General features: G+C 42.6%; 4 protein-coding genes across 11 annotated transcripts; 1 reads left to right on the top strand and 3 right to left on the bottom strand.

Annotated features, from left to right (window-relative positions):
* Positions 1-156: 156 nt before the first annotated feature.
* On the bottom strand, positions 157-15,869 carry LOC119010744 (alanine aminotransferase 2-like). Of its 5 annotated transcripts, none has more exons than XM_037083141.1 (13): positions 15,203-15,869; positions 4,631-4,777; positions 4,139-4,295; positions 3,954-4,043; positions 3,730-3,838; positions 2,893-3,026; positions 2,560-2,803; positions 2,387-2,466; positions 2,152-2,288; positions 1,198-1,372; positions 944-1,099; positions 736-848; positions 157-335 (listed from the first exon to the last, which is right to left on the bottom strand). In XM_037083141.1, exons 3-13 carry the CDS (start codon positions 4,247-4,249, stop codon positions 245-247), a joined length of 1,440 nt encoding a protein of 479 aa, XP_036939036.1. In that variant the 5' UTR covers positions 4,250-4,295; positions 4,631-4,777; positions 15,203-15,869; the 3' UTR covers positions 157-244. The 5 variants fall into 5 exon arrangements, 4 of the variants coding, with proteins under 4 accessions (XP_036939036.1, XP_036939037.1, XP_036939035.1 ...); XM_037083142.1 differs by lacking the exon at positions 15,203-15,869 and adding an exon at positions 7,127-7,260; XM_037083140.1 differs by lacking the exon at positions 4,631-4,777 and having other exon boundaries at positions 15,203-15,868.
* sharpin (SHANK-associated RH domain interacting protein) lies at positions 7,317-15,847 on the top strand. 4 transcript variants are annotated; one of them, XM_037083148.1, is made up of 9 exons: positions 7,317-7,610; positions 10,896-11,070; positions 12,151-12,243; positions 12,353-12,494; positions 12,583-12,673; positions 12,755-13,040; positions 13,735-13,838; positions 14,826-14,924; positions 15,030-15,847. In XM_037083148.1, the coding sequence occupies exons 1-9, from the start codon at positions 7,347-7,349 to the stop codon at positions 15,087-15,089; spliced, it is 1,314 nt and encodes a 437-aa protein (XP_036939043.1). In that variant the 5' UTR covers positions 7,317-7,346; the 3' UTR covers positions 15,090-15,847. The 4 variants fall into 4 exon arrangements, with proteins under 4 accessions (XP_036939043.1, XP_036939041.1, XP_036939042.1 ...); XM_037083146.1 differs by having other exon boundaries at positions 14,826-14,930; XM_037083147.1 differs by having other exon boundaries at positions 14,823-14,924.
* Positions 15,870-16,396: 527 nt separating the features above from the next.
* gpaa1 (glycosylphosphatidylinositol anchor attachment 1) lies at positions 16,397-21,182 on the bottom strand. The gene is made up of 13 exons (XM_037083139.1): positions 21,054-21,182; positions 20,573-20,683; positions 20,269-20,448; positions 19,959-20,070; positions 19,661-19,808; positions 19,472-19,573; positions 19,161-19,357; positions 18,843-19,039; positions 18,559-18,712; positions 18,315-18,386; positions 18,014-18,210; positions 17,371-17,541; positions 16,397-17,285 (listed from the first exon to the last, which is right to left on the bottom strand). Exons 2-13 carry the CDS (start codon positions 20,644-20,646, stop codon positions 17,042-17,044), a joined length of 1,848 nt encoding a protein of 615 aa, XP_036939034.1. The 5' UTR covers positions 20,647-20,683; positions 21,054-21,182; the 3' UTR covers positions 16,397-17,041.
* A 788-nt stretch (positions 21,183-21,970) lies between these two features.
* Positions 21,971-24,758, bottom strand: exosc4 (exosome component 4). The gene is made up of 3 exons (XM_037082708.1): positions 24,508-24,758; positions 22,612-22,818; positions 21,971-22,510 (listed from the first exon to the last, which is right to left on the bottom strand). Exons 1-3 carry the CDS (start codon positions 24,745-24,747, stop codon positions 22,151-22,153), a joined length of 807 nt encoding a protein of 268 aa, XP_036938603.1. The 5' UTR covers positions 24,748-24,758; the 3' UTR covers positions 21,971-22,150.
* Between the last annotated feature and the right edge of the window lie 626 nt (positions 24,759-25,384).

Genomic DNA, 25,384 nt, shown 5'->3' with positions numbered 1-25,384 from the left:
TGTGTCGAGAGGAAATCCATTTGTTTGGATTTTGGACTGTGGTTCATCATTATGTTTATTTGCTTTATGAAAAGCTGAAGTTGAATTTTACTCAGATGAGTAAAGACAAAGGATCAGTGGCCAAAGGTCAGTATAAAAAAAAAAAAAGCTGCAAACTGTAAGATGTTCTATTTATTGCAATACAACTCAAGGTTAAAATGACACAAGAAAAGGATTTTGTTTTCTTTTTTTTGTTTTCTTTAATTTAAGAAAAATCCTTCATAAACTGTTTTTGAAAGCAGGTCAGGCGTCTCAGTACTTCTTCCATAATTTCCGCAGAGGTTAGAATGCAAAACCTGTTGAAAGAAAGGAGGGTTTAATTCAAATTTTTTCCACACATACATTTACAATGTGCAGTTATTTACAGGTTTGTAAACTGCACAACCATTTTTCATGATCAAACCATGATTTGTCTGATAGTTAACATGCTTCGTGTGTCAAAACCTGGTGTGGCTATCAAAGTTGATATATTTATCATTCTATAACACATGATTATAGAATAAAATCAATGATTTGTTCAAATAAATGAAGTCCTGTTTCTTACAAAGCACATTATATAAATGAATAAGTCCTAATGGGTAGAGCCTGGGGAAAAAATAGCTGTTCTGTAGTCTGGTGGTACGGCAGCAGGTACTTCTGTATCATTTGCCGGTCGGCAGTAGGGTGAACAGACTAAAGTAGCGTGATGTGTTATACCTGATGTGGTAGGTGCCCTCCTTTTGTCCGTACTCAAAACCAGGACCGACGAGCAAACCAGCCTCTTCCAGTAGTCTACAACAGTAGAATGTATCTGGTTCCAGTCCCGCTTCCTAAAATAAACAAAAACATGACCAGGTTGATAATATTTGAATCACTGATACGCTCTTTTTTTCTGATCACACCTCTGGTTTATATCCACGTTCACCTTGGCTTTCTGAATGAATGAAGGTGGAAGGTACACTCTGGGGAACACAAACGCTCCTCCCTCCAACGGTTGGCAGCACAAACCCGGCAGACTGTTCACAACCTCAACAGCTCTCTTCACGTTACCAGCCAGCGTGTTTTTGATGTTTTGCGTCTCCTGCAGAAGACAAGAGCTAAAGGCAGGAATGCAAAAAAAAAAAAAAATTCTTCAATAGATCTGTAAGAGAACCACGCTGTGTATATCCGTGTCCTCACCATATGATAAAGTGGGTATGAGGGTTCTCCTGGTTGAGGGGGGTTCATCATCAGATCCAGGGCAATCTGACCCAACACGGGTGCACAGGTGTCTGTCGAGAACATTGTTAAGATGTGTTTCATAACAGCGGGGTCCAGATTTACCAGCTCCATGTATCCAATGCGCAGACCACATCTGGTGGGAGAGAGAGGAGTCCAATCAGTAGATCAACGAGCTCATCTACCACACTGTTCTGGGTTGTCATTTCATATTGTAGACATTCAAATTTCAGTTTTTCTGAGCTTCTTCTGAGACTTGTTGGCTTAAAAACCGAGATTTGAGATTTCACTGTTGACCCTGCACTTTGAGGACGCCTTGTCCCTTCAACCTCGTGGCGAGGACGTCAACTATTTAATTCACAATGAAGAACTTGGTTCTTAGTCCTCTCAATTATTTCCTAAAGCTACAGCTCCTGCACTTTATATGAGAGCTGCACTGAGTAACTGACGAGTTAAAAATTGTCCAGCTCTGTTTTGATGCTTTTGATTTACTGGTTTCTGGCTTCTTAAATTGAAGGATTTGTTCACTGTGCCTCTTTGTCCACATGAACTGAATTTGTTGGCGGAAGGTCAGATGTCAAGGTCACTGTGATTTTAGTTACTCAAGAATTCCTTCAAAAAGTAAAATACAATGTGATATGTAATAGGACAAAAATGATTAAGTTATGGCATTATTATGACAAGTTGGGTTGCATCTGTAGTTGTACATGAAGAGTCTCTGGGTTTTAGACTGTTGTTTGGAAATAGAAGCAATTTGAAGAGCTCAGTTTGAGATATCGGATAATGTGATGTTTTTAACATTTTAAAGATTACATGATGAATCGTGAACAAAAGACAGCAGTTGAATTGACTATGAAAACACGATTAATTGCTCATCGTTACATACTAAGTTACTCATCAGTCCTTAAAACTCACTCTCCCATTAAGCCTTTGGAGGCTGAGTGGAGGGACGCCAGCTCCACTGTGTCTGAAAGAGGAGGGCCCATCTCAGACAGAACCCTCTTATAAGACACAAACTCACTGTTTTCCCCAAAAACATAGTCTTGATAGACCTGTGGAGGAGAAAACACACAGAGTAAATCAAAGCATTTGTACTTTCATCTTTTAAATTCATGGTGTCTAGATGACAACAGTACTTGAAGATATCCACCTCATCAGCCAGGAGGAAGAGCCTCTTCTCTGAAACAAACTGGATCACCTCTCGCATCGATTTCCTGCTTTGAACGTGACCTATAAGGCAAATGTTGCACGGAAACAACAATGTGATATTCCTTGCAACAAAAATGAACTTGGATGAGCTCAATTCTGGTGAGATTTTACTACCGTCGGGATTCCCAGGGTTGACGACGTACAGAGCTACAGGGTTACACACTCCCTTTGCGGATTCCAGCGCTCGATGCAGCTCCTCCACCTGCAGCTCCCAGCCCTGCTCCTCGCTGAGGTAGTAGGGGACGACATCCGCCCCCAGCCCGGTCACGGACATGGCGGTGGTGTTGTGACACGGCACCGGAGACAGCACACCATTTCTGGGTGAACTCTCTGGGTTCGCCAAGGCGCTGAGAATCTTCTGTAGGCACGGGAAGAGAGATGAGGTTAACTTAAAGATGTGGACGGAGTATACATGTGCGGCATGTGCGTGAGTGATGGTGATGTTACCGAGAGCGACCACTGTGAGCCGGGGCTGAGGAAGATGTTTTTAGGGTTTGATGGAACTCCACCATCTCGTCTAGTTATGAATTCAGAGACTCTGAGGACGATTTCTGGGATACCCCGTGTAGCAGTGTAAGAACCTGAAGAAAGAACACAGATTCAGAATAACTCTCACAGATCACACAGACTGATGCTGAGATGACGCTGATTATATTATTATTGCTGTATTTCTATTTAATGTCTTTATTATATCCTCAATCATCTTAAGCTTTTCTATTTCTATTACATAAAAGGTTTGAATAATAAATACAAACCTACATCATGTGGTGAATAGTACAGACACCAGTGCTGGAGTTAAAGATTTGGTTTCTTGGTATTTGCCGTGACCCACAGTTTCTGTGTGCAGCACCACTGTCGTGAAAATACAGATCTCAGGTCTGTAACAGTTTCTCAGATGTAATGAATATCTATTTTTACTGACTTTTCCTCTGATGCTACAGGCCAATTTCGTTTTGTGTTTTGTGAGTGAAATGTGGCAACTCTGGGACGTATTACATTGAAATGTGGGAGAAGAGATTACATTTTTTTAGCTTACTTTTTTCGTTGCAGTGAGCTTTTAAAGCTTTACAGAGCTCTTAGCATGGCTCTGTATTCTAAGTTCAGTTCACCTTTTCTGTGTTGCGATGGTGGCAGAAGTCTTTGAGACAGATGGGCGAAAAACAAGAAAAAAGCGCTCAGCCCTGACAGCAGTAGAAACCAGATGAAAAGTAGGCAATTCTTTTGTAAACTGAGCGAGCTGACTCTTCATCGTGCTCAGTGTAATACAGGACACACGGCTCTTACCTACACTTCCTCCATCACATCTGCTGAGAAGCCGCTGAGCCCTCTGTCTGACGTCCACCGGCAGTTTGCTGCTGTTCACAAGCTCGGGGTAAAGACAGGCTGCGAGAACCTGCATAATATAAACACAGTCCTGTAAGACAGATTCTTTAATCAAAAGAAGATGAATTAACTTGTATGTGAACTTTTAATACAGCTTGAGTTATCCCTGAGGGGTTACAGATTACCTGTCGTACAAATGACAGAGGCTTCACACCTCCTTTGTGCGGGTCACCCATGTAGACGTCCAACATTTCTTGGTACGGCTTTTTGACCCCCTACAGACAGGTGGATTACAAGCAGAGATTACAGATATCACAAACACAAACCATAGTAGTTCATAGATATGAAAAATGATTTTTTTTTTCTTTACCTGTCTGAGCTCTTCCTTGATCTGACTTAACCGTCCAGCCAGGATTGAATACTCCAAAGGCTTCATGTTCCTCACATTTTGATTGATCTCCTGCAGGACAGACATCTTCATGATCTCTCTTCACTTCTATCAGAGCGGCGGCTGGTGTTGAGCTGACCTGAGACGAGACAAGCTGTGTCTCACAAGAACAGTTTTTTTCCTTAGGATTGCTTGTTAAACATAAACACAGAAGTTGTGTTGTGAGTAATATTTAACAGATAGAAGTTCAACGACAGGCTGCTATTGGACAATGGGAAATGAAATACGTTCACTGGTTGTCTATTATCAAAGTTCAACTTTCAGCTCACAGTTCAACTTCAACAGTTTACAGTCCTGCGCAATGTTGTATAGTTGTCCTCGTAAAAGAGTTCATTCAAGTTTCTGTACGTGCTCTTCTGGATGCACCCTAGTTGTAATAAGTCAACATCAGGATGAGGTCGTGACAAATCTTACCACACAAACTTGTGCTGTGAAAAAGGAATGGATGGGTCCCCGATCCAATGAATAAAGCAGTCAGATTTCCCAGTGGCTCGCCGGCTCCCTTGTCAGTCCCTGGTTTCCCAAATCAAAGGGGGTTTCCAGTAGTATCAAAAACCTAGCCTGCATAGCAATATAAAATCCTTATTGTAACAATATAAAACCCTTATAGTCTACTTGACAGGAATGTGAACCCAGAAATGTTGAGTACACCAAAGTTTTATGTTGGAAATGTACAGTATGGGTCCCCAGCATTAAGAAACTGGCAGATGCTAACTTACATATGTTGGACAATTTGCATAATAAGTATTATTAACATTAATTAACCTTAATCACCTATATGGGCAACATTTCAGCAACTGCTTGGCTGATTCGGACAATACTGGAGTGGTTTGGGGGGTTATTGAAGATGCTGAATATACTACTGTTTAAACCAAAAGTGGCCATATTTCAACTCCCGGTGGGCCGACACAATCAGTCCTGGGACAGATCTTAAAACAGATGTATACCCAAAATTATCAGAGCATGAAACTCTATGTGCACTAGTTACACAACGTGTTACAACTAGCAAACTTTCATCAAGCGCCATGCACTTCTGCTACTCTGCACTGTATAACCATATCTTCATCATTAACGTCATCGTCTGCTCTGTCTTCATCTTCTTCTTCAGACTCTACATGTTTGTCGTCTTGCTCTTCTTGCTGTGAGTGTGTGAGCAGGTTGCAACATGTACTGTCATAGCCTTTGCAGAAGCAGTAGCTGGTACAGGCAAGGCCTTGTTGTTGTACATGGCTTTAACTCAGATTTGCAGCTACAGCTGATAATGTCCAACAAGGCAGGAGGAGCAACGGGGCTGGCATCCAGGACAGGCATGATGACTTTCTCTCCCTCCTTCTCGCCTTCCTTCTTGTCCCATCCAAACTTGGTGATGACCACAGCTGGTGTATCAGGGTGGTCTGCTGCTTTCCAAAGCAGCACCTGTAGATGGGCACATCTGCAGGTGCAAGGAGGTGCACGTTGCGCTCTGTAGGAGGCAGTGTCTTCAGTGCTGGGAGGTTTTGCACTTTCGGTATATGTCATATCTGGCGACAATCAGAGTTGCAGACTTCCTGTGGTTGTCCCATGCTGGCTGCAAAGTCAGCCACAGTGCCTGACGTTGTACATCTCATCCAGTGACTTGGAAAGGTGGGAGCAGTAGAAGGAAGGTGCTGCATGTCACACAGATGCCATGTGATCCATCTTGAGTAGTTGTGATGACGGGCAGCAAAGAAATAGGGCAGCATCTCTTCATTGGGCATTGTTGTTGCCGCAGCCAGTCACCCTCTCTTTCTGCTCACCAGAACTTGTAAGCTAGGGTTGGGGTGATGATTCTGAAATGCAGGTCTAATGTATTAGGCATTTAAGTAACCTAGCTTCATTTAAATTGACTCACCAAGACTCATATGCTCATATAGACAGTGAAAACCACATCCACAGGTTTGGGTCATCGCAGTCACCTCTGCGATCAGTTTTAAACAGCTACAACCAACTTGAGTGAAAAAAAGAAAAAAACAACAGATTTGTTTCTCCTTTCTCACTGTTACTGCTCAATTCTCAGGTGTGTCTGCGTGCATAACCAGGCTTTTATACCTGTAAAAGGGCGGGGCTTTCTTCCTCCCTCCTACTGCAATTCATTACAGCATAATTTGACCAATAACAATAAAAGTAAATTGACAGGCACTTACATCAACTACATAACTTCAAATAAGCATAGTATTGTGAACCCTAAAGTAGCAGGAAAATAAAACAGGGTGCAACATATGAAAAAACATTGCACCACAGGTCCACTAGTGGTCAATAACTCCACGGAGTGCCTTTAAGTTGAACATAAAAGTAACATAATTTAACAGAGTTCTTATTTTAACTCTTGAAATCCTGTAACTCATCTCTCTGAACATAATTTTTCTTGTTAAGTATCACTTCCAAAATAATGTAATTTTGCCTTTACATCAATAGGAAGGGTTTCATGTATTTTCTTGTATTTGTTATTGACCGTTTCAGTTATGTGCTGATTTATTGCATCTTGTCTTCAATTTCTGAGACTGCAGAAACATTTGCATTTATCAACATTCTTAATTTGATTTATTAGCTGTTTTCCTTGCCAATAAAACATAAAGGTGCATATGTTGAGGTAAAAAGTGCTCTGTAGAAATGTTTCATCTTTTTGCTTAGTTGCTTGTTTTGATGTTATTTTGTTGCTCTTGTCATTTGCTGTTATATTGTTTTTGAGTTTTAATGTGAAGGACAGGAAACAGTTTTTAATCCACAGCCGTATATTTTCTTTCGGTTGCTTTGCTGTTACGAAGAGAAAAAATAAACACTGATATTAATATTGTGTTTAATATACTTTTGAGCGCTGCTTTGTTGTGACTTTTAAGCGCGGTCGGATGCCTGACGCTCAAGTTTCTAGGCGGACATAAATGAGAGACGTACCTCGGTACTTCCTGTTTTGTTTTTCTTTCGCTCCGTGCCTGCTCGGGTCGAGTCGATATGGAAGAAATTGCGAGGCGAGGAGACAACCGCAGCCTGTCCGTGAAGAAACGCGGTCTCTCTGAACACTGTCGGACCTTATAAAGCCAACAGGAGCAGCGGGCAGCAGCAACACCTGCCGCGGGGCTTCCGACACCCTCTCCCCGCCTCTGGTGTCCGCGACATGGCTCTCAGCTCGGGCGGCTGGGCTCCTCCAGCCCCGGTCCCTGCCTCGTCTCAACAGGCTGCATGCGGCGGGCCTGCGCCGACGGCTTGCTGCAGTACTGTTCTAATGTCAGTCCGGGTGTCGGTGTGCCACTCCGGGATCCGGCCCCTGTGCCTCCCCGGAGCGGGCAGCGAGGCTCTGCGCCTCCAGCTCAGCATGGACCCGAGCCGGGCCGGAGAGTTCCGACTGGCGCTGCGAGACACGAGCGGAAACCGCAGTGTGGTGAGCTGTCATACATACACCTGAGTGTTTAGACGTCGTGTTGTCGTTACCCGATTTAGACATCTTTGTTATGAACCCCATCTTTTTTTAAAATCACATGTATATTTTATACCAGAATAGGCCCGCACACGCCATCTTATGTAAACCCAACACATGCAGCACCACAGCTTCAGATTTGTGGGTAAAATCACATCAGATTAACATTAAATGCATGTGGATGTACTGCAACACAACCCGAGGCTTTCCCATAAGTGTCCCGAGGATCTGCTTTCACACAAATCCACCAAACGGACTGTAGATCAGCAGCATTTCATTCATCATCTGCTTCTCACTCACCTGACCATAAGTCATTGTTAGTACATTAAAGCTTGTGCCACATGAAAAGCATCAAATTGTAACAATAGAATATGTTTTCTCAGTTGCGCTTTCATTTTCATACTTCCCATAACCATCACACCTGTTATCTTTAATAGAATCATAACATCATCGGGGGGAAATCCTACAACTGAATGACAGGATGAACCACTGCAACCACTCCAACTAATTTCCCTAAAATTGTCAACACAGGAACTACCAGCTTTCAATCTGTCATATGTGACCCGACGATCACAGCTGACACGTCTCGTGCCGTGCGTGCCACGTCTTCTTCATCCATTCAAACTTAACATTTGATTACTCAAGCTTGGGCATGGACTCCCCCCTGATACTCTTACAGATTATTCTTACCAGATAGCAATAAGACAAACCTCAGATGTGAAATCCTCAAGTCCTCCTTTATTTTTTTGAGTAACGTTTGCGCTGTGGCTTGTTTATTTACATCTGGGGAGAAGAAAAGAGACTTTCTTTGAGTGTTGTTGGCCAGTGTATTTGTAATCATAGACAATAAAACCCATGTAGATACCAACGTGGAACATCAGTGAGCAGGAACAGGAAGTTTCGGCGCCCCCACAGACCCACTTTCAAATTAGATCAAAAGTGTGTTTACCTACATGCTTTGCCACCACTTCAGCCTACACCAGTAACAATCAATGCAGGGTTTACGGTAAATTATCTGTATTCAAACTGAGCAGGAGAAACTGCTTTACTGCCCAACAGGACCACCAGTGATTCACTTGTTGAAGGCAAACTCCAGCAATGATGTAACACGGCACTTCCATGAAGTTGGGGTCTCACTGGAAACAGATTTTTTAATAAAGAAGGCTCAAAATTGAACCAGAAGAGCCACACGTGTCCTGATTTTTAGTTCCTAGCTCCCAGTAGGTGTAAAAGCTCCAGAAACTCAGGGTGCTACTGTTCCTACAGTGACGATAAATATAATGATGTCAATGATTAGAGCCTCCATGCCGGCTGATCTTTCCCTCTTTCAAACTCCACACTTCAGATGTGTCAATAAAGTGTCAGGCCCTATTCAAGATAATGTCATAACATGGAGCGTCGCCATAGATGTCGCTTCATATCTATTCGGAATATTTTTGAAATGGTTTCAACACTCATATTCGGCCCCACCTCCCCCAGAAGTCATTTAACCTAAATGCTGTTGTTCTGAACACACGTGTACACAGGCTTTATTTACTAAAAATCTAAAATGTCATGCCAGCCAAATTTCTCCCCACAGCACCGAACATGGTTTCAAATATCAATGTCTTTTTTTTTTGTTTTGCTTCGAAGATAGAAATCCCAGCAACGTGACAACACTGGTAACAACTATATTGATCATCTGTGAAATTGGTGGAGTGATAAGTTGTTTTTACATATAATCAGTCTCTACATATTTTTGTAATCTTTATACATTTAATATTAACTGTGGTTTTCTTTAGAGCCGCAGCGATAAGTCAGTTGAAAGAAGGTGAATTGCAAATTGTTTCAATAATCAATGAATTGTTCGAAGCAAAAACATGCTCAAACATTTGTTTGTTCCAGCGTGCTTCTCTTTGTCATTTATGATAACAAATGAAGACTTGTTGTGTTTTGGACTGTAGGTAGGACAAAAGAAGACATATTGAAAATGTCACTTTGGGCTCTGAGGAAGTTGTGATGAGCATTTTTGCACAAATTCTCAAGTGATTAATTGATCAGGCATGAAAAAATTATCAGCAATGAAAAGTTGTGTTAGTTGCAGCCCAAGTTTCCTATTAGTGTTGAAGAGAGAGTATTCTTCACACAATGTTAGGTAATTGGATCTTTTAGGTGATATATGAAGGTAACTACAGGACTGCACTGTTGAGGGACTAATTTCAGTACAGGCACAAGTTCTTTCAGTATTATGGGTGATTACTGTCAGGGATCCCGACTGTCGACACGCAAGCTCGATCAAGCCTGAAGCTGACCTCACAGCAAACTCATCCTGTCTCACTTCATCCCAACTTGACTCGAAAATCCGTCCTTTGTTTGTCAAGTTCACTATGTGCCGTGTTCCTTCAGTATGACGGGCTCGGGTTCGGTTTTTCATCTGTGGAGTCTCGAGTCAGACACATTTCCCCAGCTGACACTTGAGATGCCTCTTGATTTGAATGGCGCTCCTTTGATCCCGGCTTCTTTTAGCTCGTCTGTCAGAGCTGGCAAACTTTTCGTACACACTCATATCAGAGTGTGTGTGTGCGCACACTCTCTTGCAGCAGTCAAATTCCTCTTTGCTGCTTTTGTCAACCCACAACAAACATCAGTGCCCTAATGACTCCCTCTGTACGCGGTGAATGTTAGAGGGCAGATTATGTGTATAGTGTCTGTGTGCTGCCAAACTCAGAATTCCACTAGCTTTCTGACATATTTAAGAGGATTATTTCCTTTTTTTATATATACTTTAATACTCTTGACATGCAGGTTGCACTTTATTTTGTATTTTGTTTTTTTGTCAAATGTAATGGCGGATATAAGCAATTAAGAAAAGGTCATCACCAATGTTCTACAATATGTGTCTTTACCAAATGCTTTCAATAGTTGTAACTTTTCAGACGTGAAGATTCAATATCAAATTGAACATTTATGATTTTGGAGTGTTGATCAGACAAACGATCAGTCTGAAGGTGTCACTTCGAGACACTATGGAGGACATTTTTCCCTATTTTTTCACATTTCAAATGATAATCGGTAGATCAAGAAAAAATGAATAATCATTAAAGTAAATGATAGTTAGTTTTAGTCCAGTCTTTTAAATTTGACTTTACTTGATACAACCGTTCCATTCTTTTTTTGTTAAAAGAGGCAGAATAAATGCATCTCTCTTCCCTCACAGAATGGCAATAAGCTAACTGGGACCATGGTTTTCGTTTTGTTTTTCAACCTCAGTTCATCGCAGAGTTCGACCTGCGCTCAGTGCAGTACGAGGTCAAGTCCCCTCGCTGCCACGAGATGCGTCTCGCTGCTCCGCCCCACGACTGCATCCGCTTCAACTTCCGCTGCGACCGCGAGGCTGAGGAGTGGGCCACAGTGGTGATGTCATCACTAAGAGAGGCACACAGAGGTCAGTTTGACGGCGGCGGCTGCTGAATATCATTTTAGAGAGAAATCGACACATTAAACTACACTTTCATGTAAATTTTCAACTCTGTCAAGCCAAAACCATTTGTCGTATTGTAATATTAAATGATGGGCGCTGAAAATTAGCCTCTTTATTTACATTATATGTTCTTCCAATGTAACAGAGTTTATGCATATTGTGCTAGTTAAATACATTAGTGGCTGTCCTAGGATGGGAATATGCCAAAAGAAAGATTCTGATTGGATTTGGCAAGAAAAGCTGCAGTCAAGAAACAGCATGTCATCTGTGGCCTCGGCTGAATAAAAGGGATCATAAAGAAATCTTGTGAAAAGTTTAAAAACAGATTTCGCCTGCAAGCAAAGTGAACAGGAAGGACAAAACGAAGGGACCAGATGTATTGTACCTGAAAGTCTTCAGGCTTTTTATCGCTGTCTACTCAGTATTTTAGAAAACACACAGGCGCGGTTGGTTTGTAAAGTAACACGGCATGTTGGGTTTGTGCTCTGAAATCTTGAACAAAGAAAACACTCAAAAGACTTTTAGGTGGCTGTGAAGTTTGTTTCTCTCAGGTACAAATGCAACACGAACAATTCAGCAATTACTTTTTAAAGTCCAGCGTGTGGGGTTTGGTGGCATCTAGTGGTGAGTGTAGAGCCAGTGTCTGGTTTGTCCATGCCGGGTTACTGTAGAAACACGATGGACTCCATGGAGGAGGATCTGCTCGCTCCATAGATTTAACAGGCTTTTTATAGGTAGTGGAAACACTGCTGTCCTTGCTTTTAGATTATTACACACAAATGAATATTATTTTCTGTCCCTAAATCCTGCACACTGGACATTTAAAGTGTAATGGGTGTAACTTAAATATACATGAGTAAAAACTGGTGCGTCTGTGACCTTGATACGAGAGAGACATGAAAAAGGTTTCGCTGATATGTATGTTTTCTTTATCAGCCAAGTACAGCTAGAATAGATACTGACATCCGTTCATACTGGGGACGTGTTGACAGCCACGTGTTTTCAGCACTTCTGTAACACAGTTTCTCGTTTCTCCTCTGACAGTTGCAAATATTAACACATGTGAATCGGATGGCAGAAACAACGACACAGCAGCAGCTATGGAGCAGTGGAGCTCGGCCTCGCTGCCGCTCACCGGTGGGTTTATCTCTGTTTACCTTCATGTGTTTTCATCTTATCTCCCGGCTCACAACTTGCTCTAAAAATGTCACTTTTGATTGCTACCCCCTTTTGTTTTTTTTTGCAGAGGAGCTTTGTTTGGAGCTCGCCAGGGCGATTGAAGCCGGTGACACGCAAGCCGCTTCGCAGCACGCATCCGCTCTGGCCCGGCAGAAAGCAGCGCTGACAATTCAACTGTCTGAAAAGAACTACGCCGACGGAGAAATCAGGTGAGCGATCAGCAGATTTGTTCAAGGTCGTTATGACTGATGCTTCTCCTAGGTTGTTGCGGCTCATATTTCCATGTCTGTGTTGCAGTTTATCCGTGGTCGTGGAGGATGTTTCGTCATCCTGTTGTGTCACAGTGAAAGTCTTTCCTTATATGACTGTGGCTGCACTCAAGCAACAGGTCAGAAATCTACCAGTCAAGCAGTAATTATGACATGAGTATAACAGATTTTCATTCGCTCACACCCACCCTCCTCTTCAGGTGTTTCTCGAGTACGGCTTCCATCCCCGCGTGCAGCGCTGGGTGATCGGTCAGTGCTTGTGCACCGAGCCGAGGTCGCTGGCCTCCTACGGGGTGCAGAAGGACGGCGATACAGCGTACCTGTACCTGATCTCTGCCCGACAAGCCAGGATCACCCGCCAGCTGTTCCAGCAGGACCTGGAGGGCGCCCTCCTCGCCCCACCTCTCCCGCCAGGCAACGGCCCCACATCCCAAGACTGGAGGGGATACAGCACCCTGCCCTCGAGGCTCCCCCACAACAACCAGGGTGAGTGCAGCAAATGTTTCCGTCCTGTCACAGAACGGTTTTAGGATTTAAAACTCTGTTAGCTTGCCTTAAGAATGTTCAAGGGTGTTCATATTCACATTGGGTGAGCAGAACTTTTTTTTATTTCTTGTCTCTGTGACAGTGAAGCAGGAAGGTGGACCAAAACATACAGGCAGAGTGGGAATCTTTGAGTCAAACACTGCAGTTTTCTGTACTGACCCAATAAGTCAAGTGACCTCAACCCTTTAGCTCATGTGTTTGACTTTCTAAAGTCCAGACTGAAGGCAAACACTCTTTAAAGCCCAGCTAAAGATCAACCAGAGTAAATATTAAGCATCTGGTGAAATCCGTGGTCTCCCGAGAAAGAACGTTGAGGTTTGGTCAATAATTAATTTATTCCATCATCCACACAAAGATGTGAAAATCTGAGAAAATCATTCACATCAGTTTTTTCACTCTTCTTGTAGTGTTTGAAAAGTTTGTTCAAATCAGTCTTTCCTTCCTATGCTGTACATCTGATGGGGATGTAAGCCTGGTCGACGTGGTCAACCTTGCAGTGATTTGTATGGCGAAGTACAACAGAAACACCAGACAATATATGTCCCGACTATTTTCTGAATCTCATTCTGGATGCTTTCTTACAACTCGAGAAAGCACACAGGCTCTATAAACGTGTTGTTTTTGTCAACTTCAGGCAGCACAGGTGGAGGAAGCGACAGAGCAGGTGACATCAAAGATGTCCTTGACATCGAACATCTGCAGCTGAATGATCAGACCAACAAAGCCAATAAAACACAGGTATGTTTGCAGTCTGCACTGAGGGCGAAGCAGTTAACATGACGAGAATACACTAAGTTATAGTTTATTTGAACTGTCGCTCCCCCTTGTACTCATCATGGTGCCTTTTTTGTAACATCTGTGTGTAGTTTTGTGCTGAATGGCAGCTTAAAGGTGCTCCGTGGACTTTTTGACCCCTAGTAGTGCTACTGAGCTGTGATTTGTTTGTATCTCCTACGCACACACACAAGGATGCCAATGAATGAGGGTGCACGAGGGACGGCAGATAAAATCAGTTCCTAGTTGCATGACAATTCTCTCTTGAAGGATTATTTCTAGATGCAGAAAAGTAAATAATTGATGGAGAGGTTTACCTAAGCTCGACTACTTAATGAATTTTGATGAGGTTGGCTGAGCATGCACAAATATAATGAAAGTCAATTTGTATATTTATTTTAATTATGGACATTACAAATATGTGCATAAAGAAGCAAGTAGTCAGTCAATTAAAACAGCTTCATTCATATCACTCACTGTCTTAAAAGTTGTTGTGTTTAAATGGATTACAACATCTACCTTCACACTGCTTAAAATCAATTCAATGAGGTTTGAATTGATTGTTATAGTTTTAAGAGCTTCTGCAAGTTGTTTCTCAATCTCGGTAATGACATGTTGATCCTCAAGGACAAAACTGTCTTGAGATCCCATGCTAGTTGCAATACAGATTATTACAGTGTTAGTCCAGTGTAATAGTGCTAACTCCAAGTTTTTCACCTTATTAATTTATTTATAAAGAATGTAAAGAGAAGTGATCCTTGAATGGAACCCTTTCCATATTTTTTAGAAACTCCAACAATGGTTTTGTTCCGATTATGTACATTCTTTTCCACCTCATCACTGGAGTAGTTGCTTCTTGATCATACCGACAGACTGGGCTAATACATATAGACATGGTTTGGTAGAAATGATTCCTCATTAAATCTGTGTGAACTCACATCCTCCCAGCAGACGGAGTGGGCTTGTCCTTCATGCACTTTCATCAACAAGCCGTCCCGCCCGGGCTGCGAAATCTGCGCTACAGCCAGACCTGACACACACATCCAGCAGGTACAGGTGCATAAACATCTGACAATCAAGTACTTCTGCGCTGCTCTTTCTAACGTTTTCCCTCAGTGACTGTCTCTTTTCCTGTCTTATATCCTCCCACCCCAGGAGAGAGGAAGGAGAGAGGATCGAGGAGAGTCTGGTTTAAGCAGCAGCAGCAGCAGCTGACTGCACATCACCGCTGTCTGGTCGTCGTGTCTCATCTTCTCACACACACATACACACACATACACGGAGCAAGGATGCTAAATGTGCCATGTACATGTTGACAAAATACTCACATAAAGACTGTCAAGTGCACTGAGAGTCCTCTGACAGCTGGACGGCTGCTGAAGACGTTTGAAGCACTGTAGCATGACGCAGAGCGGCACTGGCCGAGGCTCAGACGACGAACTGCAGACAAGAGCGCGCCGGCTTCGACCATTGGACATGACCATGACACACATTTGAGCTTGGCCTGATCTCTTTATTTATTTTACAGGGTATGTGTGGTGCAGATAACACAGATGGCCTAATATTTATTTTAGGTGAGAGAGAGGTCACGCACGCTCTTTGCATTTGAAGGCAGCCAAGACGACGGGGACTTTCAGTTTCTGCTGACTGTGAAGTGAGAGGAGAGGTGAAGCCTTGTGCAGTATCCTGTTCTGTTTGTTAGTGCGTCACCTGCAGGTGCCATAAATAATGTTGGAAGCCATGGCTGTGAAGAGAGGGTGTGTTTACAGGGTTGTCAAGTGCTTTTATTTTTTTATAACATCGTATTGAGTGTATTATTTTTAAACAAGCTGCATTGAGTAATTGATGTACATTTTAGCGGTTGATCTAATTTTACTGAGTTCTGAGCTGTGACAGCAATGGAATGATTTGTTTTCAGTACATAATACTGTAAAAACTTGCATTAGCTGAATAAACATAATGGAACTAAACAAGTCCAGTTTGTCTATTGATTTATTGTCCTTGGTGGATTTTAAGTGACCAGCTTAAAGGACGCTGACTTTACAGATGGAGCTCAGTTTATCCAGTTCTTCTGGGCCTTGGATGCACTGGTGTAAGCTCGTCAGTGTCTCTGGAGGAAACTTTCCAAAGTCTAAGAACGTAAAAGCGTCTTTGATTTCGCTTCAGGATTTACATTTTTAGCAGAAAAGCTTGTTTTTCATTTCAACACACAGTTTGAAAGATGTTACTGTCTGATCTGAGAATCATGAGACGTAAACACTGGCAAGATAATAAAATGGGCGTTTCATCCATCTCTATCCCAATGTATTTTGAAAATTGTCCCATTCTAGTGCTCAAAAGTCTGGATATCTCAGCCACTAATTATTACATGTTTTAACTTTGTGTTGCTTGTGAGTCTGGCCACTTAAAAGGTATCCTCGTTTTATGTCCATGTTTTTTCTTGCGCATGTTCACACACGGAGGCAAATACAAATTCCTGCTAATGGTACGAACGTTCTACAGCATTGAATCACAACACGATCTTTAAACTTTTTCAGGCTTTTAATTTGGCATTATAAATATGAAATAAACTAATTTCAAAGAATGTTATCAAAACAAGTATAAAAATATCGGACAAAGTGATGGCTCTTCTTCAACAGATGCATTAAAAGGAGGCAGACTACGAATCTGAGCGGGCTGTTTCTTCCAGTTCAACATCCGTTACATCCATCACCATCCGGCCAGACAAAACACAAAGAGCTAAAAAGCAGTGCAGGTGTATTCTTTATGTACCACAAACAAAGGCAATCGCAACACAAAATCCTTAAAAAAAAAAAAAAAAATGTAAATGAAATTCTTTTACAGAAAGCAACTCAACCGTGAAAAAAGATTTTCAACTTATTATTTAAGAGATTTACAGTACAAAACATTTCATTCTGCTTAGTTTATCAAGAAAACCTTATTCTCAAAAGTTTTAAGAATGAAATACTTGGAGTGGATTCTTGACATACCAGCAAAATGTCCAAAAGAAGGCAATCACTGCATTCGTTAGATATTCATCTTCTTTCCCAATCTCTCCAGTGGATTTGACTGTCATTCACATTCCTCCACAGTGAAGACAAACCTGAGAACACCTCAGAGAGATTTCCTCCCCATGAAAGCCTTCAGTAGTCCTGTGTGACCGGTCTTCACTTCCAGAAGAGGATGTTCCAGAAAAGCAGCCAGCAGGGATACACCAGCAGTGCTATGAGCGGATAAACCAGGGAGCCGTACAGGAAGTGGTCCAGGATGCCCTGTGAGATGACTGACAGGTAGAGCAGCCAACCCTCCTGGAAGCTGATGGGCACTTCCTGCAGCTCTTGGAAGAAAAAGACAGAAAAGAGGAGCGTGCAGGCCGGGCTGAGGATGACCAGGACGAAGGCCGATAGAAACCTGGAGGGAGAGGAAGAGGAGAGTGAGGTTTGCCTTGCAGATGTCTGTACAGAGAGAGCAACAATGGCCACAGGGTGTGATTTACTGTGGTACGTGGGGTGTGACGAAGGCAGCCACGGGCACCAGGGTGAGAGCCAGGATGAAGCCCAGGGAGAAGTTGATGAGGGCGGTGCAGCCCAGCAGCACGGCCAGGTACAGCACAGCGACCAGCTTCAGCACCCTCCAGCCCTGCTCCGTCCCCTCGCCTGACACGAGCCTTTAACAAGCACACAGATGAACAGCTCACTCTCCTGCATCACAGCTGAACAAGTTCCCCAGGGTCTCTGCTCGCGGGCATGACACGATGATTCGCATCCAACTGCCGGCAGAACTATGGGCTCAAGTAAGGGTCATGTAGGCTCTGAGCTTGTGAAATGATATTCAGGAATAATTTGAAGGCCTGAGGTTGCCAAAGAAAAAACTTTATGTCTGTAGCCGTTGGGATGATATTTATAGTGTCTAGTGTTTACATGCAACAACAAATTTTATTGGAACAGCCGTGTGACAAATCAAAAAGTGATGTTATGTCCTTCATTTCTTTTCCTCATAGCAGATTTGACCTCTTTTTGTATGATCTCTCTCTTAGTAGCCGCCATCTTTGGTTAGTGGAGAACGTGAGTCATCAACGTAAATTGACATAAATGCTTATACAGTACACAGTATGTCAAAAATCGGTGTGGTGTAGCTACCTGTGTGTGTTATGAGGCAAAGCCAGGCCGGCAGTGTAAATAGCTATGGCTGTCAGGACCACAGCCTCGGTCTCAGACACCGGGAAGTGTTCCACAGCCATCTCCTGAAAGTGGATCGGCAAGTAGTAGAGAGCTACTCCGGTCAGATGGCTGATCACCAGAGGAGTCAACACGGACGGCACTCCTAGACTGGATATCTGAGAGGAGGAAGATTTGATTAGTGGTGATTTATTAAACTCAACGAAATTGTTCCATTTCTGTCCTTTGTTTGTTAAAATGTGTGTGTCTGTGTGTGTCTAACCTGCTCAGGGTCAACCACTCCATCTTCTGTTCTTGGCGGAGGACTCGCAAGTTGAACCCACAGGTCTAAGGCCTGTGTCGCAGTCAAGGCCAATTGAGTAATTGCGAGTGTGTTAAAATCACACTGTTAACATCTAATCAGCAACACAAGAAGCCTCAGGGTAGGCCCACATGCATACATTTGGTTTTCTCAATCGTATATTTACGATTTCATCAAACAGAGTGAAATAATTGCGAAAGGATACACGGAGGAGGAGGATGACGGCGAGGAGGCCGAAGGCTGGCATGTAGTAACCAATGGAAACGAAGTGAGAGAGGGAGGGCATGAGGTAGAAGAAGTAGGACTGGTGCAGGCGCTCTAACAGGTTATTCAGCTTACGATACATTCCCTCCAGGAGCCTAGAAGATGTTCATGATAAAAAATAAAACAAATCACAAAATCAGTGTCACCTTATAAAAAGGATAGTTACAAAAAAAAAAACCCCAGCACATTAAATAACAAAATTCAGGATACTCCTCTTGCTCTGACCTGCCGACGGTGGTGGTGTCAGTCTTGTACTGACGGAAACTGTTGATGCCCTTGATGGTGGCGGCCTCGATGTGATACCGCAGGAAAAGGCCATGATCCCCCCAAGGGCGCCCGCTGGCCTGCTTCATCACCATCAGCATCATGGTCTGAACTGAGTGGCTATAGCCTGACACGCTGTCCCAGTCATTCCTCTGCAGCTGTAGGAACATCCAGAGAGAACAGCGGGATTAGAAACGTCCCCACGCCATGACAGCCAGCTCATTGAACACATACAGGAGTAGAAAATGTGTTTCACCCGCGTCACATCACAAGCCTCACCTTGCCCTGGATGGTGCACAGGACTCCGATCTTCTGACAGAAAGCGTAGAAGAGATTCGCTAAATCCAGGTTGGGGAGCTGGCCGTTGAGACCTTCCAGGATCAGGTCCATGCTGGTGATGACATCACTGCTGAGCTCCAGGGACAGAGCTGCCTGGATTGAACCACCACGACCTTGAAGTGGGGACCAGTCCATACCTGGATGCACCATTATAGTAGAAAAATCAAATGAGGAACACGACCTTTGTCTTTTTTATGAGTTCTAGATTAACGATGTTGACTAACAAGATATGCATGTCTGCTGGTGATTACCTGTAGTGTTTGTGTGGTGGTAGCCCTCCAGCCAGGCCTGCATACCAATCAGATCGTGCTCATTGATGAGAAAGATGATGTCTTTGGCCCAGTAAACTTGATCTATTGAGAAACACGGCTGTCATTAAACAAGAAAAGCCCCTGCAATGTCACTTAGACAGCAAAGAGAGACGTGGGTTCTGTACTCACTCCTGAAGTACTGTGCCAAGCCGAGTAGCAGCCCCACTGCCTGGTTGTTGTTGTCGCCCGGGGTGCAAGGGGCACTCAGCACCAGGGCTTCAGTGCGCGGTGCTCTGGGGGCCCGGAGGATCCCGTATACATTCGTGCCTTTCACCATCTGAAAGGAGAGAGCATGGAGTTGTATGAAGCAGAGTCATGGAATATGCACAGAAACGCTATTAAAAACATTTTGGAGACGGAAAAGAAGGAAAAAGAATGAGTTTGCACATAATACAAGGACTTTATAAGTACTCAATTGCACACTTACATATCTCTCTTTGTTTTCATCAGGGAAGGGCAGCGTGCGAGAGAACTTCTGGGTAAACACCTCCAACCCTCGAGCCTGCATGGTCTTCACAAGCCAATCCACTGGCATCCCACTGAAGAGAAATAATTAGATTAGACTGGTGGACTGGGAGCAAATGAAATGTAAGTTAAAAAAAAGAAAATCATACAGAAAATTATGCTGAATTGTGAGAGGACTCAGATCAGACCCTCCAATCTCTTGAGAACCAGTCATCACGATCAAATCTATATATTGAGTTGATATGTCACTGATGTTGTGTTTTGTTCCTTACCCAGCTTTCTTCTTATGAGCTGCAAACTCCCTGCCTGTGGCCAGCGCCCTCTCCCCTGACGGAAAGCGCTCCTCCACCATGGTAGACCCCATGGCGTTCTCTGACATGTACGTCCGCAGCGTGAACGGCTCAAATGCTAACCCCATGAACCAAGCCACACCCGCCATGTAGCACACCACGCTAAGATAGGGGGGGATGGAGTAAAGATGACAGAAATCATACAAGTTAAAAGCTCATATAGGGTATGATAACCAATGGTGCATTTCAGATTTCACTTAGACTCATTTATCTTTCAACGACTCACCAGATTGGAGCATTGAGGCGGGTCAGCAGGCTGATCAGAGCCCGTCTTCTGTTTGGGTCAGACAGCAGTCCCATGTTGTTGTAATGTGGTAAAGCCAGGATACAGTGGACCCTGAAGGCAGCACAGACACTCTCACTGTACCTTTCGACTATATTCTTGAAATACATGGTTATAGATCGATTGAAACTGAGATACAAAATCGCAAAAGATGGTATCAACAGATTTATCCGTAGCTGACGGCTCAGATATCCACAAGCAGGTTGTTACACCGGTTTCCTTGTAGTCCGAGCTGAAAAATCGGTCTCTGTCACCCATTGTCAAGGTATTGACAGCTGGGGTTAGCTTGCTGCTAGCTAGCTAGCCGGCTAGCTGCGCGGGACGGTAAAATATATTCAAGCATTTGTTCTCAATGAATGTGAAAATAATTAACGGTAAAGTGGTTAAATGATTCATATTTCACATAGTATGTAAGCAGACATACCTTTTTTCAGGGTGCAGCGGCTCACATCCACCTGCAGAGGTGGGGCTTGATCACAGCAGCCGTTGTTAAATGTTTCTCAATTTCCTTGTTCCTGTGGGAACGTTAATGCGGCGGACCGATTTCCGGACCGATTTCCGGTTAAGCAATAAAACAAAATAACATCAATGTAAAATAAAAATAAAAATGTAATCTGACAGTAATAAAAGTGAGGAAGAATACACCTTCTCACAACTCTTAATTTTCTACCAAAATAAACCGGTTACTTTATTATACAGTTTTATTTTAAGGTCATAATAGGACCTGTCCTCAACTATCTAAATCATGATGTTCTGTGCTTTAGTAGAAAATCTCACCTAAAAATCACCTCCAAAATGAATTTATATTATTCTGACCTTAGACCTCATGTCAAATCAATTCCTTCATAAGTGAGTACATTACTGTTCCAAAAATGTTCCTCCAGAAAGTGTTAGGGAGTGCGTTTCAGGCCATCTGGTAACTATTAATAGTGACGCTTTTTTGAAAGTGTCACATAGCTGGACTAGTGTTAGGGTTAGTTTACTCTATATACAGTATCCTGAACTTTCACCAGAGCAATTCCCTCATACGTCAGTTCATTATTATCTTAGCATCTTCTTCCTGATAGTTAATCATTGCTTCCTGATGCCTTACTCTATCACAGGTTCAAATCTGGTTACATTTCACTGGAGAAATGGGGAGAAATCTCACCTCAAAATCATCTCCAAAATGAATGAACTATTTCCTTTCTCCTCCTGTTTACAGTCATTGCTGATGTACACAAATATTTAACAGCTTATAAAATATATTTTTCTTGTAGATGCACTTGGTAGTTATTGGTTGTTTTTGAAGCCATTACCCTTTTGTTCGCACTCTTAAATGAACAAGCGGAGCACAAATGATTCAGGGTTGACGTATTTATTGTTCGATTCTCTACATATATACTGTACAAAAGTATAACTGCCATGAATTTATTTTAAAAAAAGTATTCACTCCATCATTCCTCTCTATAAAGTCCAATAACGTTCTCTTGGCTGGAACCAAAGCTACAGTCCAGATGTTCACCTCTCCTCCCGTCTTCTTCACTCTCCGGTGAGCACTGACACTTCTTGGAGATGTTGTCGCACCACCTCATCCAGCACCTTGCTCACACCTTTACAAGCTGTCATGGCAGCTTCGATCAGAGCCTCCAGGTGGTCCTGATGAAGTCTGGCGTCCATCTGCAGCAGGGCGATCTGTCCGCCCCGGGGCAGCAGCGCTAAGGCCAGAGAGCTCACTCCTCCGCTTTCTTCTGCGTAGCAAAGGTCAGCGAGGGGCGTCTCGTCCACGAACCCGACCGTGCAGGCACACACGTAGTCCCGCATGGGGATGCCGGCGTCGATCACCGCCAGAGTGGCAGCGTTCACACACACGCTGTAGTTCCCTCCGTCTGACTGCAGAATCTGATGGGAAAGAAAAAATGTCATGTATTTCAGCTCAATAAAAGTAAATGAAAAAATCTTCATATTACGTCAAATGCAGCCTCTCACTGTCCCACACTTACCTTGACGTAGATGTCTATTTGAGAACGCGGGTACAGCTGGGTCATCACAGCAGCTTCAAATGTCTGCTTCAGGTGGAGGCTCATCTCGGTAGACTTGCGGTCACCATGCGGCCTCCTCTTCCTCTCTGCTGTGCTGAAGGTGGCCATGCTGTACTGACAGTTGATGACCGCTCGATCGTGAAGAGTCCGGCTGCGCGAACCTCGCATCTAGGAGGGACAAGCATGACATGTCTCAAGGCCTTCAATAACTCAGTTAAGATTGCATCATACAATATGTTATCCATAATATATATATTTTCAGTGGTAACTTTATTAAGTAGGCCTATAAATCCAGTGCAATCCAACATTAACAGTGTTCAGTTATGACTGAAACTGTCAGAGGCATTCGTTTATGGATGACTCTATTGTTGATGCTGTAGTATGCAGGGTGGGTGACTGCCTTATACTGAGAGTTGAGGCCCAACCTATTTAACAATATGAGCAGGAAAGAATATCATGTTATTATTTTAAGATAACGCAGTCCAGAACAATTCACCACTACAATCTCAGCAGTAAACATATGGTTTAATTAAGATGTTTAAAAAAAAAAAGATTTTGTTTGTTTGTTTTGTGATATTAACTTTAACCATACTATCCAGCCTGGATTTAATGAATGTGTATTTAGCTGTTAGGTTAACAAACAAGCCCTCAAACTAATTTAGGCACTAATGTGGTCTATGGTGACTTAAAACTAGAGATCAACCTATATGTTTGTTTTTTTTTTCCTTTTTTTCCAGGGCCGATACAGACACCAATTATCAGTAATCCAGGAGTCGGTATACATTCACAAGAAACATAATAATCTAAGGCTCAAAGTTGACATTAACCAGTGATAGTCTACAATTTACTCAAGCACTGTACTTGTGTACACATTTTGAGGTACTTTGCTTCAGTATTTCCATTTTCTGCCACTTAATACTGTCTTCTTTCATTTGATAACTTTAGCTATGAGTTACTTTTGCAAATTGATCGGCTATCACTCCTGACATCAGACAGTGTTGTGTTAGTGGTGACCGCTATCAGAGAAACGGATGCTGCATCAGAGCCAAACTTGCTGCATTTTAAAAATATACTTATTTTATCAGCAATCAGACTTATAAAAAAACCAAAAAAACAAACACCAATACAGACGATCTGGACGATGCAGAATATCAGCTCTGGTATTCAGCTGGACCAATAATCAGCGTAACTTTACTTGTAATGGGCATTGTTTTACTTTTTTTTTAAAATTGTAAATACATAGTTGATTGATCTGGTGTTTTATTTTTTTTTTATTTTATTTTTTAAAAAAGAATTTTGAAACCATAATGAGACCGTTTACAACACTGATCAATATCTGATCTGAGATGGGTCCCAAAGAAAAGTGCCTAAAACTGCATTGGCAGTGAACTAAATTTCTGTTCCATATGTTTAATATACAACTAACTGCAATGTCTGTTAACAGAGCCTGAGAGTCACATGTATTGTGTGCATTGTGTTTTGTTTACATTCCATCATTTCCTACATGCTAAGGTCTGGACATTGTTTATTCCTCTTTGTGTTTGCATGCTATTATATCGTCAACATTATATCCGTGGCATAACATTATCTTTTATGGTCGCAGTTATTATAAAAGGCTTAGTTTTAATTCAGTTATTGGAGTATTACTGCGCAAAACACTTCAAAACAGCATGCTGGACAATGTTTTAATCCAGATGCACCTTTAATCCTAAAAAATGTGTTTTTATGGAAGCGTTGCTCCTGATTAAAAACACATGCTGGACTAACATTTATACGCTTACATTCATTTGATAAACAGCAGTCTGAGGTTGCTACTGTCTGCTAACCCACAGCCCCTCCACCCGTGATGCTCCTCACCTCATGAGGTCCGTACACCACAGCCAGAGCCTTCGTGTTTCCCTGCTCTAGATACGCGGAACCGTCGGCCTGAGCGAACACCCCCATACGGGCCTGGACCTTCCGCAGTTCGGTGGCTTTTCTTCCATCCAGACGGTAGCCCTGGTCCGACAGCAGCTCCAGTCCCGCCATGTTTCCGCAAACTTCGAATGGACAGCGACGCAACGCCCCACGTGTCCGCCGCCGTACTACGTTACCCATACACGCACTGAGCTGGAAGGACTACGGCAAGCCACGCGGCCCAGACTTAACAAGTTCGGGCGTACAATAGCTACAAAATTGGAATCGAGAGAATATCATCAGTGTACCTGAATTAAGCGGTCGTTTTGTATTGCATTATAGTTATCTGGCAGACAGTGTATTACCTGTCCTCACAATTTAGTTCAAGTTAATTCCTACATACTACTTTTAAAATGAAAATCAGCAAAAACAAAAAATGTAAATGGTTTTTAAAATACAATTTGGTCTTATAGTTTGGAATTATCAACCTATTCTTCACCAGTAGTGACTCCTCTTTTCACATTTAAGTTTTCTTGGCACACTAAATAGTATTATTTTCATGCTACCCATATGCATACATGCCTCTTTTCTTTTCTGTAAAAAATACAACAGCAGCTAAATGGAGATGATTTAAGCTGTAGCTTGCTTTGTTCATAAATGACTTAAAGTACTTAAGTGATTTTATGAGTATTTCATGCTGATTTGTTTACAAATGGAACAAAAAAAAAAAAAACAAACCCACCAATAATGATGATAGTTCTTTACATGTCAGGAGTGTTCTTCATGTGTTGGTACCGAACTAAAGAACTATAAACTGTGATGAACTATGTTTGCATTT

The sequence above is a fragment of the Acanthopagrus latus genome, chromosome 21 (genome assembly GCF_904848185.1).
Source record: "Acanthopagrus latus isolate v.2019 chromosome 21, fAcaLat1.1, whole genome shotgun sequence".
In the NCBI taxonomy this organism is placed as follows: Eukaryota; Metazoa; Chordata; class Actinopteri; order Spariformes; family Sparidae; genus Acanthopagrus; species Acanthopagrus latus.
This window is presented reverse-complemented; position numbering and strand designations above follow the sequence as displayed.